Source organism: Lissotriton vulgaris, chromosome 12 (assembly GCF_964263255.1).
Source record: "Lissotriton vulgaris chromosome 12, aLisVul1.2, whole genome shotgun sequence".
Taxonomy (NCBI): Eukaryota; Metazoa; Chordata; class Amphibia; order Caudata; family Salamandridae; genus Lissotriton; species Lissotriton vulgaris.
Genome location: NC_141700.1, coordinates 242,932,865 through 242,957,880, shown reverse-complemented (window position 1 = coordinate 242,957,880; position 25,016 = coordinate 242,932,865). Strand labels below are relative to the sequence as shown.

At 44.4% G+C, this 25,016-nt stretch overlaps 1 protein-coding gene across 1 annotated transcript in view; it reads left to right on the top strand.

Annotated features, from left to right (window-relative positions):
- The window catches only part of LOC147673861 (uncharacterized), a 1,240,526-nt gene that overhangs the window by 945,186 nt on the left and 270,324 nt on the right, over positions 1-25,016 (top strand). Inside the window, exon 12 of the mRNA XM_086947748.1 lies at positions 9,335-9,403. Coding sequence (XP_086803874.1) covers positions 9,335-9,403 — 69 coding nt within the window. The remainder of the gene's footprint in view (positions 1-9,334; positions 9,404-25,016) is intronic.

Below are 25,016 nucleotides of genomic sequence, written 5' to 3'. Positions count from 1 at the left end.
CTTCACAATGTTGAAGAGCACTTTGCTGTTTTGTGCGTTGTTGTCAATGCGCTCTTTGTAGGAGGTCCTTTTGGCGGTTCGGATGAGTTGGTGGTGTCTGCGGATGGGGCTCTTGTAGGCTGTGTTACTGTCCGGTGTCTGTTTGTGCTGCCACTTCTTTTCGAGCCAACGGCAGGCTACTTGGATACCTGGAGGTCGGCGGTGAACCAGATGGCTTTTCCGCCGGTGCGTCAGTTTGAGGGTCTCTTGATCGGGGCAAGAGTGTTGTCGCAGTCATCGATCCATTGCCCGAGGTTGAGAGCGGCAGTGTCGGTGGTGTCAGTTGGTGGGTTTCGGGCAAGGGTGGTGACTAGCTGGTCTTTGGTGACTTTGCTCCAACTGTGGTGGGGGGCCCGTTGTGTGCGGTGATGCGTGGTTCAGTGGAGTTCGGTGGTGTGGCTGAATGTAAGGATCCAAGTGCTGTTTCCGAGTGCCAGGAACCGAAGACAAGCCCAACCCGTCCCCCCTACACCTCTTGTGTCTATCAAACTCTAGAGCACAACTGTGATATGGAGGGAAAGGAGGGAACAAAACAAGGAAAGGAAGGGGGAAAAAGACTCCACGGACAGGACACTCAAACAGGTCGGAAACAGGTGCTAAAAGAAAGAGTTAGGGTAAGAACACTCGAGCGTGAAGCACCGCTCTTGTCATGTGCCTGATCCCCTCGCACATGCTCGCTGCAGGGCGGACATCTTTGCAGGTAATCGCGATCTGCCAGGCGTGACACTGAAGGTGACGTGGTTGCTGGCTGAGAAGATGGGGTCAAGCATGTGTCCGGCGGAGTGGGTGGGAGTCGTGACAAGCTGTTTGAGTCCGAGGTTGGCAAGGTTGTCGAGCAGGGTGGTGGAGTTGCTATTGTTGATGTTCTCAAGGTGGAAGTTCAGGTCTCCGAGGAGGATGTAGTCCGCGGACGCAAGGGCGTGCGTGCTGACGAAGTCGGCGATGGAGTCGCTGAACTGCGGAAGGAGACCGGGTGGTCTGTAGATGAGGGTTCCTCTGAGGGTGGTGTTGGGGTTGGTGTCGATCTGGAAGTGCAGATGTTCGTCGGTGATGATCATGTTGATGGTGCTGGTCAAAATTCTGAGGGTGTTTCTGTGGACGATGGTGATTCCTCCTCCTGTTCCTTGGTGCTGTCCCTGTGGGTGATCTTGTTGTCGTCAGGGATGGCTATGGCGATGTCAGGTGCCGAGCAGGGGTTCATTCAGGTCTCTGTCAGGAAGGCGACGTCTGGGGAGGTGGAGTCGAGTAGGTCTCAGAGTTCGATGGCGTATTTGCGGGCGGAGCGGGTGTTGAGTAGAAGGCATCGGAGGCTGTTGTGACCTACCCCGGTGGGTGTGGTGGTGGTATGGAGGCTGGTGTAGCTGCAGTTCCGGCTGGAGAAGGGCCCATGGGTCCGCTTCGGGTGACCCGGATGCAGGTGTGTGATCGGCTGGCGTTGAGTGCATGGAGGGTGCTGGCGTCGTAGTGGCTTCGGGTGTCGTGGTGTTCGTGGGGGCCAGGGGGTCTGGCGCTGGGCACGGTTCAGGCGCGGACGGCGCGGATGGGCTTGCCTTATGCGCGCCTTTGGCGCGCCACTGCGCAGAGCCACGCAGTGGCCGCCATAAGAAGGGGAGGTGGGAGGGAAGAGCAGCTGGGAGGCGGGGCGGAACGAATGGGAGAGCGTGGGGGCGGAACGAATGGGAGAGCGTGGGGGCGGGGCCGCAGGGGATGGAAATGAGAGAGCAGAACGGGCGGGGAAAACCAAGGACACAACAATGCAAGGAAATACAAGGAATAAAAACAGAGTACAAGCAGAATACAACAGAATGAAATAAAATACAGAGTGCAGAGTCAAAACTTAAGGCAGACAGGAAAAGTGGCTGGTCAAGTACACAGATACTTACAGCCTACCACTGAACACCAGGGATGAGTTGCAGGTGGTAGCCTGCGGGTGGAGAAGGGCCTCGAACTCACAGCAGTGGAAGCAGCAGCGAGCTTGGAGACATGTGCACAACAGGTGGTGCTGTGCGGCGTGGGGAGCGACCTGCCTGGACAGGGTCAAGAATATCTCTCCTCACCATGCTGCGGGCACCATAAGAAGGGGAGGTTGGAGGGAGGAGCAGCTGGGAGGCGGGGCGGGATGAATGTGCGAGCGGGGTGGCGTGGCCGCTGGGGACACAGCAGCGGGAAACGAGAGAGCAGAACGGGTGGGGAAAACCAAGGGCACAACAATGCAAGGAAGTACAAGGAATAAAAACAGAGTACAAGCAGAATACAACTGAATGCTATAAAATACAGAGTGCAGAGTCAAAATTTAAGGCAGACCGGAAAAGGGGCTGGTCGAGTGCACAGATACCTACAGCCTACCACTGTCCACCAGGGATGAGGTGCAGGGGGTAGCCTGAGGGTGGAGGAGGGCCTCGAACTCATGGCAGTGGCAGCAGCAGCAGCGAGCTTGGAGACATGTGCACAACAGGTGGTGCTGTGCGGCGTGGGGAGCGACCTGCCTGGAACAGGGTCAAGGATAGCTCTCCTCCGCACGCATCGGGCGCCATAAGAAGGGGAGGTTGGAGGGAGGAGCAGCTGGGAGGTGGGGGCGGGATGAATGGGCGAGCGGGGGCGGGATGAATGTGCGAGTGGGGTGGCGCGGCCGCAGGGAACACAGCAGCGGGAAACGAGAGAGCAGAACGGGTGGGGAAAACCAAGGACAACAACAATGCAAGGAAGTACAAGGAATAAAAACAGAGTACAGTAGAATACAACAGAATGCAATAAAATACAGAGTGCAGAGTCAAAACATAAGGCAGACTGGAAAAGGGCATGTCAAGCGCACAAATACCTAGGGCCTACCACTGGCCACCAGGGATGAAGCGAAGGTGGTAGCCTGTGGGTGGAGGAGGGCCTCGAACTCACGGCAGTGGCAGCAGCAGCGAGCTTGGAGACACGGGCACAACAGTCGAGAATGTGGTGAAATTGCATGCACAGTGACCACATTTGAAGGATTTTTATTTTCTTCAAGCAAAATCATTTAAAAATGGCCCCCATGCATGCACGGCAGCCTTCTACCGTTGATACCTTATCTTCCTGAGTTGGAAAACACAAAAGCAGAAAGGCCACCATTTGTTAAAACAACACAAATAAGTTTTATACGATGAAGTATTGGCAGTCATCTTCTCCTTTTGAGGGCATCTGGAAAGAGACTTCTTTGCCTCAGAATTAAACACAAATACCCAGTTTACTTTACCAAGTTTCTAGAACCCTGCTCCTGAGAAATGCACTTTCAGTGAGTTGATGGTGATGATTATTCTACACTTTTTCACCAATTGGACTTCTTCCCAGAGTGTCCACCAAGTTCAGATTTAGCAACGCAAAGATGATTTTCATCGCCCCTTTATTGACCTCACCAGTGATGGTTCCAGGACCTTTTTCAGATGTCCCTTCTGCCACACAATAAACTTCCAACTAGGTTAGATCTGCCTTCCAGAATGTAAGCAGAATCTTCCATTCCACACTTCCATCTCTGACCTGGGATGCCTGGCTCATGAAGTCTTTCATTATGGGTACTTAAACCTACCTGATGACTGCATGTCTATACTAAGAGGGCTCACCCTTCTCCAAGCCTTTTGCACCACAGTTTTTTAATTGGATACTGTAGATATGTATCTTCCTTGTGCTCCAAATATGTACTGTCTTACTGACACTGGCCATGATGGGATAGTGCAGTCATCAGTTTTTAACAAGCAGGTTTTGTTTTTACTATGTGCAATGTTTTACTTTGGTGCAACATTTCCTGTTTGAATTTAGTATAAACTTTTCATGTTGTGTTCTGAGCCAGACCTAATGTTAATTTAAAATATTAGCACATTTTCTACAACTTGCCCCCTTTGTGGTATGGAAAAGCCACATTCTTGCACTTGTCGTGGCAATGCCACGAGGTTTCGACGTGCTGTTTTCCTACCCTTATCCTAGCAAAACAGCGAATTGCCATGGGGTGGCTGGGATCAGGGAACAGGGGGATAATTATTAGATAAAAGACATTGTTGAATGGGCACTAGCTGAAGTGGTACATATTAGGTTCTCCAGGAGAAATGACAAAGTGGCGGAGGATTTAAAGGTCTGGGAAGACATATCAACAACTTTGAAGAGGGGGTACAGTTGATGGGGTTCTGGCGCCGACGAGTGATACACCTTACGGGACTATCCCAACATCTGGGATAATTCCCTGGGGGCTGGTGAGACCAAACAAGGTACATCCACGGACTTAGAAAAGGATGGGTTTTCGTGAAAATGAGTACACTGAGATGACAAAAAGAGACTACACAAGAGAACATTTAGAGTGAGGGTACCCAGAGAGGGGTGGGTTCATGATAACTGTACAGATATGCTAGGAGGCAATCATGTAGAATCACAACTGGAAAGTTTACATGGTTGTAGAGCATATATGTTGTTATGCAAAAATATCAATAAAAACTTTTTAAAAAAATGTGGTTATTCACTAACAGAAATTCTTTAAATGTTGTCTGATTTGGATATGTTTCCGACGTATTTGATTGGATTAGGAAACATACAAATACTAAAAAAAAATTGTGTTCCAGTATCTCAGAAGTATGCAGAGATTTTCTACCTTTTATGAATTCATAGGGAACACTCATGGTGAATTACGTAGATTACAAGTAAGTCACTTCTCCCTCTTCCAATTTTAAATGTGGTGCTCACTGTGGGGACCACTGCATAAGAACCGATATGATATATCCTGCCAAATAAACGTATTCAAATTTAGGGCTGCCTGCCTCCCTTACCTTATAAATCTTTGTTCTGGGTGTCAATATGGGCAATGATGCTCTCTAGCAACACTATACCTCTTCTGTATCAGAAAGAAGACAGACACTAATTATACGCATCTATGATGATGTGAAATGGATCTTTGGAACTTGACTGTTCTGCAATCTTGTTGTCTGAGGTTCCTCACATTACAGGCGTGCTCCATATAAAAGGAAATGCCGTAAACAGGTGTACACAGGCATTCCAAAGTGCGGTCCCACTCAGGTAGTCCTGGGCTACATATTAAGGCTAGACACAGATGCATTTCTAGCTATTGTAAACATTGAAAGCAACATATTTGCCTTCTAAATGGACAGGTGTCTGGAGTTTCTTCAGATGCTGTCTTGGACTAGTCAGGGAGTTTTCTGTATCTCTTTTCTCCCTCTCAGCTGAATCAGATGGTCATTTAAAAGATCAATGGCACCAAGTCAATCATCTTGTTCACATCAGCCTTACTCTCTCTGTTCTTGGCCATCCACTAAAAAGGAAGCCATCAGATTTCCCCTGAGGCTCAATCTGATAACTGGACAAAAATAGAGCTATATACATATCCATAAAATCACTGTAGTTGAGCACCTGGTGCTTGAGGAGCTGTTTTGTGCTGACCTCTGTCTCTCTCCTCAGAAAATAAGGCTGTCCGTGCCGCCCTGCCAAGAAAAGCACTACCATGCCCTAATATGAGAAGAAGTAGTTGTGGTTTGACCACTGTCCCACGTTTAAGGACATCATTCTTCTTGCTTATTCCCTGATGACATTGTATGGCTTTCTAGACTCCTGCAGAATCAGATATGCAAGCAGGCATTTTGAAGATTTACTTGGCTTCCATCAGGTCCTCCAGAAATTGGCCGTCAAATGATATCTAACCAGCCAATTCCATCCATCCCTCTAGTGTGGATGCTCACAGTCAGGTCAGACTTGAATCTATTCCATTACACATCTGATGCAGAAATCTTTTGGCCTAGCGTCATGAAGCTAATTTAATACAAAACAAAAATGTTATTGCCATTACTAGTGCACGATGCATTGGTGAGCTGCAAGCCCTGTCATTTTTGAACCACATTCTGATTTATTATGATAAAGTTGTGTTGCCTCAATTACTTTTGAACAAAGTGATTCATTAACTTAAGGTCATCATTTCACATTCCATACCTCTTAGCTTCTTGAGGCGTTTATAGACATTCCCCCATTTCAGCCTGGACCAAAAGAGGCAACTATGTTCCCTTTACCATATTTTGGTAATTTATAATGTGTAGATTCATCAAAAAGCTTTTCCCCAAATTATAATTCCCGGGTGTTTTGCCACCTGTATCTCTCACTGTTACACCTTGTAATGCCCCTTCCGTCAATTGCCTACCACATTCCATCAGAGCTAAGGCTGCTTCTATTGTATTCTCCAGAAATGTTTCTGTTAGCTATGTAGGATGGCACATGCACCAATATGATTTTGCAAGTCAGTGCTCTTGATTCTTTGACATGGAGACATGTGATTTAGTCAGGAGTTATTTAGATATTTGCTTGCTTAAGATGTTGGCTGCCCATTTCGGCTTCTCTCAGTTTTCTGTGATCTTACTTTGGGGTCCATCAGAATATCAACTCCAGTATATTGTTTGGACAAAAAATATGGTGCCAAAAATATCGAGTACCAACTTATTGTGAAGGTAAGTTTATATAGGTAAGCATAGGTTTACCATTCCTAACTCCTCGTATATGTACCTTGATAATTTATATATTTATTGAAAAAACCAAATGTTGAAGAGAAGTTATAGTTACGAAAACTAAATGAACTATACTGACCCTCTACCATATACAGTGTTTTCAGAAATTATGTCATTTAAAGTGTCATGAGTGTTGCTATGAATGCTATAATTTAAAGTGGCATAAGTGCTGTAATATGAAAGGGTATTAATGGTGCATTGTAGAAGGGCGAGTTATAGTTCATCTCTTCTGCACAGTGAGTTGACAACACTGTAAATGAAGGTGCACGAGTTACATTAAGTTTTGGGTGCTGTGCAGATTATAACTTTGAGCTGTAACTATAATTTTAGAATTGGTGATGTTTGTGTAGTTTAAAGTGGATTTGTTTACAAATACATTTTTAGGTTTTCCTAACTAAAGTCTCTCTTTAACCTTTGTTTTTTCATTGAATGTGTATGTTTTATAAAAATAAATGTGTTTTAATCTTATAATCTTATGATTTTTTTATATATAATTTTTTTACAATTCAATAGCACCTCAGTACTTTCTCAATAATTTATTGTGGAGAGGGGCAGAGTGAGGTGGCGGGCGTACAATGGTGTGGAGTGACATAGAGTGGAAGAGAGTACAGTGGGGTGAGGTAAAGAGACTTTGAGTAGTGTAGAGTAGTCTGGTGTACAGTAGAGTGCAGTGGCATAGAGTAGAGTGGTGCAGAGTAGAGGGCAGTGGCATAGAGTGCAATAGTGCAGAGTGGGGGCACAGTAGAGTGGCACTTAGTGTACTGTTGTAGAGTACAGTAGATTAGAGTGCAGTACAGTAAAGTGGAGTAGAATGGCGTAGATTGGAATGGCTTGGAGGTGTGTGGGGTAGTGTGGCATAGAATTGAGTGGCGTACAGCAGTGTAGAGGAGAATGGTGTGGAATGAAGTGGGTGTAGAGTGAAATGGGGAAGACTAGAGTGATGCACAGTGCAGTAGTATAGTATGCAGTGGTGTAAAATGCAGTGGTATAGAGTGCTGTGGCGTAGAGTAGAGTAGTGCAAAGTAGAGTAGAATGTCACAGAATGCAGTGTTGTACAGTGCAATGGTATAGAGAGAGGTGGCATGGAGTGGAATGCAGTAGAGTACAGTGTTGTAGAGTAGAGTGGTGTAGAGTGCAATCTCGTAGAGTGGCGCAGAGTAGAAAAGATTGGCTTATAGTGCACTGGAGTAGAGTGGACTGGAGTAGAGTCGCGTAGAGTGGAGTAGAATAGAGTGGCAGAGAGTTGAGGGGCGTAGAGTAGAGTGGTGTAGAGTGAACTGGGGTAGAGTGAAGTCGGGCAGAGTAGACTCGCATAAAATGAATTCTGTATTTGTAAAGCGCACAGCTACCCGTAGGTTTCCCGGTGCTGGGGTCCGTTGGGAATATTAAGCAAGCTATTGCCCAGAGTCACATGGTTCTGAGCAGACCCATTCCGCCGGTCCCGGGGATCGAACCGTGATCTGCAGCGTCTGGCGTCTGTCGCCCTGGCCGATGCGCCACACCTCTTCCCTAGAATAGAGTGGTAATGTATCCAGTGGAGTGTGGTAGAGTGGAGTACAGTGTAGGGGGGTGGAGTGGAGTGGCATGGCATAGAGTAGAGTGGCATAGAGTAAAGCGGTGCAGACTAAAGTAGAATGACGTACAGTGCAGTGACCTAGAAGTGTGGTAGAGTAGAGTGGCATAGAGTAGAATGGTAATGTATGGAGTGGAGTGTGGTAGAGTGGCATACAGTGGTGTAGAGTAGGGTGGCCTAGAGTGTAATGGTGCACAATAGAATGCAGAGGCTTAGAGTATAGTGGTGTAGAATGCAGTAGCATAGAGTAGAGTGATGTGGAGTAGAGTACAGTGGTGTACAGTGCAGTGGCGTAGAGTGGAGTGGACTAGAGTAGAGTGCAGTGCCGTAGAGTGGTGCAGAGTAGAGTGCATTGCCGTACAGTGCATTGGCCTAGAGTGCAGTGGCATAGAGCAGAGTGGTGCAGAGTAGAGTACAGTGGCGTACAGTGCAGTGGCTTAGGGTAGAGTGGCTCAGAGTGGCGTAGATTAGAGTGGTGCTGAGTGTAGTGTGATAGAGTGGTTTGGAGTGGCATAGAGTTACGTTTTTTAGAGTGAAGTGGTTTAGAGTAAAGTGAGGGGGAGTAGAGTGGAGTACAGTAGAGTGGCATACAGTGAGTTCCATAGAATAGAGTGGCATTGTGTGGTCTAGAGTGTGATAGAGTGACGTAGAGTGGCTGTGTGTGGAGCGTAGTGGCATAGAGTAGAGTGGTGCAGACTGGAGTAGAGTGGCATAAAGTGCAATGGCGTACATTGCAGTGGCCTAGGGTGCAAATGAGAAAAGATGAGTAGAGTGGCATACAGTGCAGTGGTGCATAGTAAAGTGCAGAGTAGACTACAATGATATACACTGCAGTGGTGTAGAGTACAGTGATGGAGAGTGCAGTGTGTAGAATGGTGCAGAGTAGAGTTCAGTGTCGTACAGTGCACCTAGTGATTATCGGGTGTGTAAAATAACATCCAACTTGTAATTCTGACCCCTGCTCAAACATCAATTTTCACAGCGGTTGGAAAACACAGATCCCCTCATAATCAGCGAGGGCCTAAGATTTATAGGGTGGTCATGAAGGTAACTTTTTCTTTCCCCTCCACCTTCCAGATGTATTTCAATGTATTACATGCAGGGGGGCGAAGAAAGATTTTGCATGTTATATTGTAATCTTGTGTTTATGTGTAAAGTGCGTCATTCCTCTGTATCCAATTAGCTGAAAGCTTTTTTCTGTTAACAGAGAAGAAGTTTTTGCAGTTCAAACTGGAGAGGGCTCATCAATTGTGCCAGTCAACCAATCTAAAAAAAGGTGCAGTATTTTCACTACTGAAGATTATGTTGAGATTGAAAATTGTGGTTGTTTGGTTGTTACTTAAAGATTTAGAAACAACTATGCATCTCTGTTCCTGTCTTTAAGAAGCATTTTAGTTGTTAGTTATAAAGGAGTTATAAAGGAGTGTGCTTCTGTTGCGTGATTCTGCTCATGCACAGAACTATGCACAGGAAAACAGGACCTCGGTGAATTGTGGTGTACCAAAAACTCACCTCAGAAACCAGAACCCCTATCTGACTAGCATCAGTGTCTCATTAGCTCTCCGTCCTAGAGCGAAGCTACCAACGATTAGACAACCCAGAACATGCGACTTAGGGTACTCTCAGGAATGGTGGGAATTAATAACACTCTTTCGTTTTTATTCTCATACCAGTCCACAATGTGAGTAATTGGAGACACGTTGACAGTATGGAGCCATATTTAATGGGTACTTTTACTTCTCACGAAACATTTTTGTTGTCAAGGTTCAGATTCAATATTTTCCATCATCTTTTAATTAGACCAAAGTCAGACATTTTTAACAAGGCTGCAGCTCCCTGTGGCTGCGCAGGAAGTCTCCACAGGATATGCTGCTTTTTATGTTTTTATGTAGATTTTATGAATATCCTCGCAGACGTTATCTTGTTGCCCTCCTAAGAAAACTTAATTTTAACCAAATCAGACCAGCATTTTTATACTTACAGCTCTTGTACAGTGACAGTGTTCTCCAGGTAATAGAATTCCTAAAACTAACTGTTAAACTGAGAAACTGCTTGGACAAGTGATATTGTACTTCCCTATGACTGTCCAGCCTACCTATTGAAAGACATTTTTTGCGGTATTATACCCGGCACCATTTGCACTTTATTATTTATCTGGTACCTGGATACGTGTAATATGACTTTCTTATGTGATTATGAACTATTGTAATACTATGAGTAATGTTTTTAATTGTATTGTATATATGTGTACTTTTATGGTGTGAAATACAACCGAAATAAAGTCTCTATTGAATTGAATTGAATTGAGACACGTTAAAGTTTAAAATGTTTATTTTAATGACGTGCTCTAAGATGCAGTATTTTGGCTAACATAAGCAGGCATATGATTAGAAATAATACAATCAGCATTGTTACAATTCCATAAAACACAACAGGAGAAATCATGTTACAATGATAGTGGAAACAGGTCCTATAGCGCCTTGCATACCACCCTCTCCTGCTAAGAACTAGGTTTTATAATAATAGAAGGTCCCTTAGGCTTAAATGTGGAACCCCATACCTCCAAGATCAGCAGAGGTAAATCACATCTCAGGATCGGCAAAGCTCTCTGTCTCTGGAAAGGATATTCTTTCAAGTGCTCGAATCATGCATGCAGTGCAATATTAAAGGCACTCGAATTTCAGTTGGCTGCAGCTGTGTGCGTGTTGTGTCTAGAGCAGGGGCCGTACAACCTGAATAACAGCATACATTGTTATGGTGACCTTGAAGGCTTCTGCACGCAGTGTACAGACTAAGGTCGCTATGTAAGTCTAGGGATGTGAAAAACATGCTGTTCTTATGTGAAGAAACTTAAGCAGTTTAACTTACAACAACAGTTACTCAAGTGTCATGTGCAAAAGCTGCAAAGTGTCAAAATGGCGTTTACCTTCTAAAAAAGCGTATGCTAATATAGCAATGTGTGCAAGCCAGTCTCTGTCTTCACTACACCCTCCCCTGATCAGACCACGTACAAGAAGGGAAGCAATTTAGGAACGCAGAGTTCGAGGGAGACACAACCAAACTTTGCCAAACTGGATAATTGGAAGTGAACAGTTCGAAGCAGCAAGGGGAAAAAAAACCTCCCAAAAAATGGGCGTTATACTGCCATGCATGGAGATGGAAAAAAATTAATAAAAAATGTGTTGAGGACTGTACGCGTCTATGATGGACAAGTGCCAATTCAATCCATCAGCGTATAGGCACAGTAAGTTGCAACAGACTCCAAAAGGACGTCAATATTATTATCAGCAAACATTTCAGCCATCCTATTTAATAAAGCAAATGAACATACATGTTCTTCGATAGCTGGAGCCTCTAGCACCACCAGAGGACAACTTGCGTGTTCTTCATGATAACTGTGCCAGGAAGTCATGGGCTGCTGCACATATGTCCCAATTACCTAGAATTCCGGGCCATAATCCCGATCCCAGAACAGTCCAAATCATGGGCCACTAAGGGACTCAACAATCGATCGTAATCCGGAGCAGGAGATGCCGTATTGGAGAGACATAAGTCCAAAGCCCATTCGAATCCGCAATCCAGACAATGGAAAACAGGTTGCACGCAAGTGAAGTACGAGAATTGGAAAGATAATCCATAGGCTACACTCAAAGTGGCTAGAGGTAGCGTTCCATAATATTCAAGCATCCGGTTGCGAAGTTGGAGCAGCCAGGGCAGGCTGTCTTGTGACACAGATTGTGCAGCCATTTTTTAGCAGGCAAATCAACAGCAGCACACCGCCAGCCAAGGCGGGAATTATTGGTAAACCGCCGAAGATGCTGGAAAAAATAGAATGAAAAAAGGCCAGAATCACACCAAAAATTGTTTGGAATGAAGTCACAAGGCCGGAGCTCACACCTTTAAAAAAATGCACCAGGCCACTTGTTGACAATGCATTAACTATAGTGTAAATCAAAGCGCCGAAATGAAGTGGGAGATCAGTATTTAAAAGCGCATGCACTTCAGTGCGGGTGTTAGCTACGTGAAGGACGAATGTTTCACGGGAAGAAGTAAAGGCGACTTGTCGTTGGGACAATAGAGCCCTAATTCTGCTCATCCTGTTGAACTTTGCTTTCAAGGTCATAAGCGAAGGCCAGATAGATATGTCTAGTCTCCCATGCGGGGGTGGGAAAAGCAAATTTTTACAGCAAACTACACGTTGGGAGACGGTCACAATGTACGGTATGCCTGCCAGCATACCACAGCAATTTTCATTATTTAAAAGTAATTAACTACCATTAGCTAGCAGCATGAATGTTGGTGTTATAGCCGGCACTGGATTCCCTTTTAAAATGCAAGCCAAATTCGGGGCCTTCATGTTACAAGAGCCTTGCAATTGTATGTTCTCGCAAACCAATGAATGATCAGGTGTAGAAGAGCATCCTTCGCCATTTAATAAACCTCTTTACCCTCTCTCAGGCACCTATATGTGAATGGAAGTGACCAAACTTCATGGAGATATGCACTACCCAATGGTTCATATCTGCCTAGGGCATAGTGTTTCATACAGGAATTGAATTTAAACAAGGGGAACAGTAGTGTTATTATCCCATGGATAAGCCAAATAGCGGAATTAGATACAACGACAGAAAATGGTAAAGGTTCCAATTTTTCAATATGCAGTAATGAATATGTTGCATCTTTCATGGACAAGAACTGTTGTTTTTCAGTCAATTTAAACGGTAAAAATAGAGGAGAGGTATTCATGTAATCCCAAGGAACTTTCCCAGATTTTAAAGTTTGTGAAGTCCATGCAAACTGCATTATAGAATTCATTGATTTTGACCATGGTACAAAGCAGACACCTCAACTTGCACAATATCAACAACAGATGACACAATGCTATCTAATGTGTAAATTCGGGAAGAAAGAGTATTAATGCTATTATCAATGACAGCAAGCACTTTTTCTAAATAAACTTGATCTATAGCCCTCAGTCTAGAAGCGGCTTCAACTTGGGACAATTTCCAGACTTCGTTGTAAATAGCATATATCCATCTTTTTGACCTACCTCCTACAGGGACTTTTACAAAGTCATTTAAATCAACATCGTCAGTCGATTGTGATAAATGATGTTTACCTGACGCTAAGGTGGAATGTTTCAGCTAATTTTGACACAATTTGCCTACAGTGTAAGTAGTAACAGAATAGGAGCTTTCAAAACGGGGGTCCAACCTAACCTGCATGTAGCCTGGAGCTAAATCCAGAAAATGATGTTGGCAGTAATCTGAACTTTTTTGCCCTAATAGCCAACCTTTGGGATTCAAGCTGGAAATATTGAAGGAGGTATTAGTAATTACGGACTGCAATTCATCAATAGACATGTCTGTGTGATTTTCCCATCCGGGATAAGCACCTAGATCTAGAATGGTAGAAGCATTCATCTTTTCAGAAGTAGCCAATCCAAAGCAAGTCGTTTGAGAAATGGTTCAGTTCAAAAACAACATGGGGTTACAGATGAGACATGCACAATGCAAAGCTGCCAGCTTTTGGAACCCCAAACAGATTTTAGATCGATAGTATCTTTCCACAGCTCATAGCCCTCTATAGCTAATTGATCCATAAAGGACTTCGAATACAGTAATTTAGTGTGGCTGAGTCTAACTTTGGAAGAGGACTTTGCAGTCATTCTGAAATAAAAGGCTTCTGGATTATTTGGACTAAAATCAGTAAACTATGTGAATTTGCTCAATAGAGTTTTAGAACTACCTTCAATGGGAGCTGGACAATGTTCCCATTGTGTAAAATTAACCACATTTCTAAAGGTATTTGCTTATGCAGGTAATGATTGCCATAGTGCTGATTGCAGAACAGGTCTGCATAATTAGCAGAATCTAAATATAGGTCTTCAGCATCAAATGCAGCATAATATTTTAAATCAGAAAAAAGGGCCTCGACGGCCTGGACATCCCAATCATCAGAGCGTATATTTTGTTTAACTACATCCCCCATTGAAGCACGAAGTACATTGGGGACCTTTACCACCTTCTGTGGGGCCATGTATCTCACAATTTACATTATCCCAAACAATCCCATCTAATACAGGCCAGGCAGTGACATTAACAAAAGTCAGGTCTCTCTTCATATTGTGTGATGAGGAGTGGGGTGCCAAAGTTCCATCAATTAATCGAATTGAAGACCTATCTGTCATATAAATTCCATTTACAAAACGAAAAAATATAACTACAAATCCAATCGATATGAATAAAAAAAATGGAGAAAAGCACCAGCCAAATGTAAGTCCAAGGGGGAATTAAAAAATGTTTTTTAAACCAAACAGAAAAAGTAGAAATTTTCGATGTGGCTCTTGAAGTTGTAGAGTCAGAGTCAAATGAAAAAAGTGACTGATCAAGTGCAGTTGTCTGCATACCAGGCAATGACACATCTGTGGGATATGTACACTCCGTTTCTTCTTGGGGATCACCAGCCTGTGGATTCAATAATGGATTAGTAACTGTAGACATCTCAGTGGCAATGTCAGGCCTGTTGGTGCTAGCCGGGGCCAAAACAGAATTTCTCAGCTTTGCTGAACAAGAGAGCACTGGAGTCATATTAAGAAGATTCGGCCACTCGTTGTAAAATGACATTGTCAACAGAGATGTACCTGTTCTCCTTGCGACCAGGAAGCGGAGGTAAAATAACTGTTCTTGTACCCTGCACGCCAAGCACTGGAACAGGTGCACAATAAGAGGGGCCGAACTCCTTCTTCTCCACCTTCTCACGGACCAGGTCACCGACTCGAGGTAGCCAGCCAACTACCAGAATCTGAAGCACAGCATCAGTTGTGGAGGGCAAATGTTCCTTTGCAAGACTGTCTCGAGTCTCTTGTAGGTTCTGTAATACAGCAAAATGATCATCTACTTCAAAGGGTGCGGCTGACGCCGCCATGTCTAGACCCTCAAGGTCCGGGCCAAACATCTTTATGCCAAAGAGCATTTTGTATGGGGTCTGCCCACCCAGAGACCTTCTAGGGAGATTATTAAGTGCACGTTGTACGCTATACAAATGGGCAAACCAGTTCCTGCCAGTACCTAAAACCCTAGCTGTCAAGGATTGCTTTAAGTCTCTGTTCATCCGCTCCACAACAGAATTGCCCTCAGGCCGATATGGAGACAAAAATTTGACCTGCACCCCCAAAGACCTCATGGCTTCTTTATACGCCTTAGAGGCAAACGCCGGGCCTTGGTCAGAAATTCAGAATGGAGGGTGCCACATGCAAAAATTCCCACAAGGACACTCAAATCCCTGATGACAGTTCGAGCATCAGCGCTGCGTTGTGGCCAGACCCATAAAAAGCATGCGCACGAATCCACTGCAAGTAAGATGAACTTATACGCGGTATCAGAAAAGAAAGGATAGCAGTGATTAAATAAGCACACCCAAGTGGTTTATTAGATATGTATAACTGTGTTTGTGGTGGACACGCAGCAGTCGAAGGTTTAATCTGCTGGCAAATGTCACAAGTAAGGGCATAATTGCAAGTCTGTTTATACAATCCGCGCCACCAATAACGTTGCTGTAAGATAGAGACAGTCACTGAAACGCCCGCATGAGCCAAGGCCATGCCCTCGTGAGCGGCTGTTATCAAGGAAAGCCTGTGGTCCACGCTGGGAAACAACCTGTCAACAACGTCGTTAAATCTCACATAGGGAACTTTATCAGGACTTAAATGATAAGAGTATTTAGAAGGAAAACCTGTAGGGTAATCACTTCCCTTCTCTGTTGCGGCAATAGCTGCCAAGATGTCATCATCAATCTTACTTTTGGATCTTGTAACTGCTGCTACTAAATATGTTGCCACTGCTGTCTTCGCTGCTTCGTCAGCAAGACTGTTACCAACAGCGTGTACTCATACACGCTGGTGACAAAGAGTATGAATTACATTTACGAGAGGCAGCTGCTCTTTAAGTTCTGCAACTCTAACCCAAAGCCTTTTGTGTTTGATTGTGCTACCTTTGGAATCACGATAGTTATTTTGAGTCCAAAAGAATAAATTGTCATTGAAAGACTGAACACAGTAGTATGAGTCACTTACAAGGAGATAGTCCCACGGTGGTCAGCATACTATAGGGCAAGCACTAGAGCTCGTAACTCTGCCAATTGGGCGGTACAGTCCCCTAATGACTGCATGTGCAGGACATCGAACTTGAATTCTCCATTCACAATGGTACCAACCACTATTGCGCTGGCTGCTGAATAAGCATGCTTTGATCCTGTCGCGCCAAACCATTGTTATAAATGATACAATGGTAATCCTCTAGCAGGCGCAAAGAAAAAGGAGTAGGATGAACAAAGTCATACTGTAAAAACTCCTAAGTCTGCAATGAGGGATCAAAAATAAACGTGACATCCGGAGACGTCAGTGAAGTAGCCCATTGTATCCAACGCGGATGCAAAGCTTTTGAATTCGGTCCACTGGCTTTCGTCACCGCCTCAAGGGCAAGATATAGAGTAACAACCAACAAGCGTTTCCCCTGTGGCAGTGCTCATTCCTTGAGAATCGCCATGTGCACTGGTGTGAAAACTTTCTCAACAGTAGAAAATCGCATTTCAGCAGAAGTGTACGGGTGTGACTTGTAAGCAATAGGAACTGTGTCTCCTTCATTAAACGTCAAGTACGTGAAACCCACTGCGCCTGGCACAATTCTTATTACCAGGTTAGTGTGGTTGTCACGTGTCAGCAAGCATTTAGACTCCAGCAGATCAGCCTGCAAAGAATGCAGTATAGGCGAGTGCTCCGGTAACCAGCAAGATTTGGTAAAAGTAGGTTGTTTCAAAGCATATAGTGGCTTGATTCGCTGGGCCTAATCGGGTATGTAAGTACGCCTGAAATTCAGAAAACCCAGCAAAGATGGTAGCTTTTTCAGAGTTGGTGGAGCGCGTAGACATGCGCATTTCTACAGAAAGTGAGGAGCTAAACCTCTACCTTCATTGTTGAGCTCATAGCCCAAAAACAACACTGTGTACTCAGCAATGTTTGATTTTGCAAAGTTAAATTTGTAACCGAAGTTCGCAAACATAACTATGATGCGGTCAACGTGACACAGATGCGGCCATAATTCGTTGTCTGTGAGATAAATATCATCAACGTACGAGTCCCATCAGGGTCGAGCCTCTCTAACAAAGAGACTACACAAGTGGCAAAGACACCTGGGCTTTTTTTGTAGCCCATGGCTAATCTTTTGAACTGTCTTTGTTTTACCGCCCGAGGTAAAGGCTGTCCATTGACTACTAACCGAGGACAGGTTATGGCTAAAAAAGCCATTGGAAGTGTGGTTTTAAACCTTTTTCTCACGAGACTATCGACCAGGGCAGAACTGTGGGTATTCTTTATTGCGCATGTCTGGCAATGAGAGTTCAAACGCCGGTAATCCAAAACTAGGCTGTACGACCCATCAGGCTTGGTCACAGTGAAAAGAGTATTTATCATTCATGGGAGACCCACATGTTGTAATTACACCTTGATATTCCAATTGCTCAAGGATTTCGGCAACTGGAGCTTTCGCTTCCCGCCGAATGGGATATTGGGGTTGTGGCTGTGGCATAGACCGCAATGGAATCTCATGGCTAGGCGAAAGTTTATCCCACCCTACCTGAATAGTGTACAAAGCCGGCGCAAGTGCCAGAGCCCACTCTTCTGCAAAGTTCTGCGTCTGCTCCTTGGGCACAGTGTGTGCGAAACTAGGGAGGATTACCTCCTCCCCTCTCGGAGCGACCAAAACGAAAGGTAACTCCGCTAACAAAATGTCATACGTGGAAGTCCGATTATCCCAAAAAATCCCTTTAATTTCACGTTGTATGTCACCCTCAATTAAAAGGACTACTTCAAATAGCTTGTCAGGGGGAGCCACTCTAGTGTCAGCTGTCTCTACGGTGATGAACGTTTCTGTTGCTGTTGCCTTCAGATATGGACGCAGTGCTTGCCGCACTATTGTAACCTCTGCTGCGCTGTCGAGCAGGGTCAGGGCCAATGTCTGGTTCCAAAGCTGTGTTCTCACTACCTGTGGCATATCTCACTGTTAGAGAAGCAACTTTATTTTTCTGAAACTGAGGTCATTGACATTGAAAGTCGTCCTGCTTGCCTTTACCATCAGTTGGGCGGGGCTGCTCCCGTCCTTGTGCGGCACCCCGACCTCTGACTCATTCTCCTCCACCGGCTTTTGAGACCGATGTTTCCTGTTAAGAACGAGGAGAACGTTGATCAGGAACCTGAAATCTTTCAGGAAACCTAATGCTCGCGCGGTCGCACAAATCATATGTGCGCTCAGTAGACACTGGTATTGGTGATGCAGGACGCAACCCCTGGTTCTGTTGCTTTTTCCCCTGTTTTTCTAGCTTTCCAATTTGTTTAGGAAAAACTGGACGGTCGTCTTTGTTAGACTTAGCTGTCTGAGTTTGCGGTTGAGCTGCTGTTTTAGCAAAAGGCTCAACACCCAAACTATTGCAGTATTTGGTCTATCAGCCTCCGCAATAATTTCCGGCAACTGCCGGGGCTTATCGGCATCGAGGACATCGCGCAAAGCTACTTGAAAGTATACCGCATCTCCCTTGATGTTAGCAAGGATTAGATCGGAAACTATGTTAAACACTCTGAAAAGTCTCACTCCCAACTCAACATCCCCCTCCGTACCGTGTTGATCCTGAACACGTTTGAACACGGAGGGCAGAACAGTCATAGATGGTGTGCCGAAGCACTTCGCGTATACTGCTGCAAATACTTTACCCCAGTTCTCACAATCTGTCACCTCTGGTACTAAGTCTTTCTGCAAACTAATGGTCAGAATCCTGTGTTTTTCAACAGGAGTCGTATTAGGAAATACTGCTTCCAGTTGGTCAAATTTCTTGGCAAGCCAAAAAGGCATCTCGTCCTTATCTTGGGGGTGCTTGCCCATAACCGAATTGACCATGACTGGACTAATTTTCATCCCGGCTGTTCCAACTGGTTGCCCCGCAGCACCAGGTGCCCCCACCTGGATGTTGCTTGAAATGTATTGCACTAAAGCCCTAAGCACCCCTACAACAGAGGCATAAAGGACTCTTAAGTCCGCAACAGGGACTGTAAGTTAACGTGGATGCTGAGTAAATTCGGCCAGAACAGGCCAAGTGGCCCCAGGAATTGACAAGGGACCCAACCGAACCACACCCACGGTGTGGGGAAGGGCGCCATTAAACCAAACATGATGCTGCCAAGCAGAAATTGGAATCTTCTGTGTCCTATATGGAGTATACACAGCAGGCACGACAGTGTGAGTGTAAGTATGGTACGTACCATCATCCCCATTTACTGCAGGAAAGTTAACCCATGAGTAGAAAAGCTCAAATGGGTGTGTAACGTCTGCACTCACTTCGAAAAGGACTGCCCAGCCTTCAACGGGCACCCGAACGCTCACAAATGATTGCGAAGGGGCACCCGACTATGCGGGTCGATATCAACATCACCCATGAGGACACAGTACAGAAAAACCAATCTATATAAATTGTAGAACAAACGGTTAGTAATTCAAAGTACAAACCTTTTTAAAATCTCAAGTTTAAATGAACCTATATTTTATCCATATAGGTAGGCTAATCCGTTAGAACTGTTAACCGGAAACAGGAGTGAGGGTGTTGCAGACTGATTTAAGCACTACACGAGTGTCTCGAATATAAGACGAAACGTTAGGTGCGCCATGTTGCCGGGAGTTTGCTCATGCACAGAACTATGCACATGAAACCAGGACCTCATTGAACTGTGGTGTACCAAAAACTCACCTCAGAACCCAGAACCCCTATCCGACTAGCATCAGTGTCTCATTAGTTCTCCGTCCTAGAACGAAGTTACCAATGATTAGACAGCCCAGAACATGCGACGTAGGCTACTCTCAGGAATGGTGGGAATCAAGAACACTCTTTCATTTTTATTCTCATACCAGTCCATGACGTGAGTAATTGGAGACATGTTAAAGTTTAAAATGTTTATTTTAATGACGTGCTCTAAGATGCAGTATTTTGGTTAACATAAGCAGGCATATGATTAGAAATAATACAATTAGCATTGGTACAATTCCATAAAACACAAAGGGAGAAATCATGTTACAATGATAGTGGAAACAGGTCCTATAGCGCCTTGTATACCACCCACCCCTACTAGGAACTAGGTTTTATAATAATAGAAGGTCTCTTAGGCTTAAATGGGGAACCCCATACCTCCAAGATCAGCAGAGGTGAATCACATCTCAGGATCAGCAAAACTCTCTGTCTCTGGAAATGATATTCTTTCAAGTGTTCGAATCATGCATGCAGTGCAATATTAAAGGCACTAGAATTTCAGTTGGTTGCAGGTGTGTGCGTGTTGTGGCTAGAGCAGGCCGATCAACCCAAATAACAGCATACATTGTTATGGTGACCTTGAAGGCTTCTGCACGCAGTGTACAGACTAAGGTCGCAATGTAAGTCTAGGGATGTGAAAAACATGCCGTTCTCATGTGAAGAAACTTAAGCAGTTTAACTTACAACAACAGTTACATGAAGTGTCTCGTGCGAAAGCTGCAAAGTGGCAAAATGGCGTTTAATTCCTAATAACCGTATGCTAACATAGCAATGTGTGCAAGCCAGTCTCTGTCTTCACTACACTTCCTCTAATGATCAAATGAAGACTCTTTATCTTAAATGCATTGATGATAACGGTTCTCAATAAGTGCACAGCACTAAAAAAGGACTAACATTAGGAAGAAGCATTAATGAAGCCATTAAGTGTGGCGTTTGTATGGTGTACCAAACACATGTTCACACACATAAACAACATAAACAACAAGCTAGCAGGCACCAGTGAACACAGGAAACATATATACAGGCATTGAACTAGAATACCTATACAGCCCTCAATGCACCCACAATGTACGTAAGAGGTACCCATGCGGACCTCCATCAGTCTGTTTAGATAAATCTCTGCAGATAGTATTGGTCAATACAATAACTGTGTCACTCTATTAAGTAATGTAGATATGACTGTCCCTCAGCAGACAGCATAATTATGAATGTCTCCACTTTAGGTGCTGTGTGCATTACCTCCCTTCGAAAAGCGGCAACTAGCATACACAGTCATTGATAAAGCCAATATGTCTGGCGTCGGCTGCCAGCTCTAACGTTTTGTCAGTGCTTGCTTTATATTGTGAAGGCTTTCGTAAAAAGTTATTGATGGGGAATGGCCAGGACACAAGCATTGGCAAAGACAATAGGTCTGGCGTTGGTTGCCAGCCTCTTCATTTGTTTTGCCACAGTGTTTGTAAAACTGTATTGTTAGTGGATCTGCTGGGCACACATCAATATATATTTTTTTTATTGCCTAAAATCAAAAATATTTTTTGGTCTATAAAGCATACATTGCTATAGGGGGGCACGTCCTGGAAGGGAACTACTTTGAGGGCTTATGTACTCTTTGTGAGAGCAGAATGCCTCACTCACAGTGAAGTTTGTCACTGACTGAAGAGGGCTGCCCATTGCGCCATGCTGTGTAAAATTGTGGGGTGAAGTTAACAGGCAATTGGAGGAAGAGAGCTGGCTGATAGCTCCTATCTGTAGGTATATCACTTATATAATTTTGGTAATATCAAAAGGTCTTGGTTAACACCAGACATGAAAAAGAAGTTAGCTAAAATCTAAAATATTTTTTAGCTTAAATAGCACACAGTGCCATGGTAATCCCCTGGCACTAAAGGGATCAACGTTGTGTGTGGATTTCCTCCTTGCAATAGAGCAATACTGTCAATCTCAATGAAGTATGCCTAAGCTAGTAGTTAAAGTGGAATTGGCAGAAAGCCCTGTGAGGGAGTGTGTATATATATATATATTCAAATAAAATGGTCTTGGCTAGGGACAGTTCTAATCTCATTAATACATTTTAGTTGTAAATTACATTCAATTTTGCTATGAATTGAAAAGCAGCTAAGCAAAAACACTGCCATTTCGCTTACATAATTTCATTTGTGGGCATATATCCTTATCCAGCACTGGAGGTGAGCCGTCAGTCCTCAAACAATGTGCAACATATGTTGATTCCACAAAATCCTTGTGGCAAAACATAGATGGCTACTTATGTGAACAAAGGTAACCTTATTAAGGTTATCGCCATGCAATTTTGTTCAGCGTAATAAGAGCTTTTCTATTATGTTCTTACTGCGTAACAGAGCTAGTTAGTGTTGCTATGCAGGCTTGTGTATGGCGACAAGCATCTTGTATCCCCATGCATTTGAGTGAATTAGCCTTTCATAACCCTAAACAGTGCATGCCTATGAATCTGATTGATAGCTTTGCAGTTATTCATTTGTGAAAAAATAAATGCCGGGGCTCTCGTCAGGAGGAAGCTCGCACCGGCCAATTTCTCCTATTAGAGCCATCTATACCAGAACTAACTACTAACCATGAAAGCCTACAAGTAAGAAGAGAATGTGGCATAACAGCCAGAGCTTGCGCCTTTGGAGCTGTGTTACCTGGTTCAAGTCTCGGCATCGGCTCAGCATCCTGTGATTCTGGGCACATCACTTAATCTTCCCATACCTACAAAAAATGAATGTGTCGGTGCCAAGTTGAAGATTAAGTGCTGGTGCTGAGCACCAGTAACCATCGGCTCAAAATTGAGCATTGTAGATAAGCTGTATCCCTATGTACTGTGACTCACACTTTGTATCCCCATGCATCTGAGTGATTGGTGCCATGCAATCCTGTGAACTGTGAATTGCACCTTCTGCCACATTCATCATTGTAAACTGTAACTTGTTCCCACCTGCACATAAGTGATTGGCACCCCACAAAATAACTGTGAATCTGTTTTCGTCTGTCCTCTACTCAGTATTTTGCATTGTCTACTCCAATGACGTCAGCCTGTACTCCCCCTTACGTTTCATACTTCCCAATTGCTTTCCTCATTCCATTGTATTTTGCCACATTCCCCTCTTAATCAGTTTTACAGATTCTGTTGCACCTACCATCCCCATATTGCAGGACTAACCAGCACAAGACTTCATACCTTACATGGCATAAATCAGCCCCATTCTCTTAATCTTGCTCCCTAGAGCCACCAGTCTCCTTGATCAGTCAAGCTCTCCCACTGTGTTTCTCCCAGGTTCTGTATCCTCTGTCCAATGCATAAATTGTGGCGGCTATAGCTGATGGTGGGCATTCAACTTCGTTTTACTGAACTGGTACGTATTTGTCATCAGACTTTGATTCAGACTAAGATTGAGAAAGGTAAAAAAAAGGGAGAAAGAAAGAGGAAAAGAAAGATAGAAAAACAATGACAGAAGGAGAAATGAGTGTTGAAACAGATCTGTAAATGTATGATAAAGAGACTAAAATATAACACGATGCAGAATCAAAGCTAGGCAAAGTTGGTATTCGGCAAACCACCAGCATTCCGCAGCCCTTAAAAAAACTTCATGCGTTTGCACTCATTTTACAGCAAATTAAACATTGCCTCCTTCCTGCTCTACCTTACACGTCTCAGTTAGAATTAATAATGCCTAACAAACCCTTAACTAATAGAGTAGCTCTAAACATGTGCACCTTTTCTCAATGCAAATGAAATAGTAAATCATTTTGAAAATAAAAACCATTTTGATTTCCACTTACATTCTCTGCACTTCTCCTTCATCAGATATAATTTGATTGATCTGAAGAAATCTGCAACACCTTTCTTTCCTCTAGAGCACTTCTGCTGCTTTCTCACATAAGCTACGCTCATCAAATGGAGACGAAAGAGGTGGCCTACAAAATCTCTACTGACTACCCCTACTGTAATCTTTGACCATCCTCCTCCTATTCCCTCTCTTGATTACCTAATTGTCTCTTTTTAACTCCCCTCAATGTATACACTGTGTCATTTATCACTACACTGGACCAGTTCATTCTTTCTTTAATGAACATGTTTCAGTCAATTGCTCCCTCTTCTACATTCATCTTCCTCACTCACTCAAACCTCAAAAACAAACTTGATACATCAGTCAATCAATCAATCAATCAATCAAAGCATTTATATAGCGCACTACTCACCCGGAGTGTCTCAAGGCGCTAGGGGAGGGGGGCCCTCTACTGCTCGAACAGCCAGGTCTTGAGCTGCTTCCTGAAGGCAAGGTGGTCCTGGGTCAGGCGGAGGTGGGTCGGGAGGGAGTTCCAAGTCCACATCCACTTACTTCCTAGCTGCTTCCTTGCCAACATACCCACTTCGCTCCATATGATACATTGCATGTTTCTCTACCTAATACTTGTCTCCAATGATCTCCAAAGAAATGCCTGAGCCCGCGAGCCACGCAGATGTAGAGGAGGCATATTTCTGGCGGCAAAAAGCACCAAGTTGCAATCGCCAAGGCCACACCAGCACAGCTCCATCGGAGCTGGGAATGCTGAGAACGTCCCTTTGAGACCCCGGACCACCGTAGAGCAGTGCCTGGAGCTGTGATAGCCTGAGAACTGCAGAAGGCTGACCGGCTGAAGCAGCACAGTCATATCCCCCTATGGCGACGTAGCTCCTCTCTAATGTCTGAGCAAAAGAGCCTGAAGGGGTGCCTGGCGAGGAAATAACATTGCCGCACGACTGAGAAGTATGGACACAGTGACCCAGTGATTAGGTTTTCCCTGGGCCCAAAAGAGAGAGACACGAGGGTCCCAAGGCAGTGGTGGGGGGGGGTGAAAGTGTTGGAGAGCAATCGAGAGCCCAGAATACACTGCATGTGTGGCACACTGCCAGTGAGAGCGCACTCCCTCTTTGGATGAAGATCATCGGTCCCTGTGGGTCCCCGGGAGCTTAATTATTATTTTCTTCATTTTGGGCATATTCTATCAGGGAGTACTGCTTGATAGTGCACTGTGTCATCCTT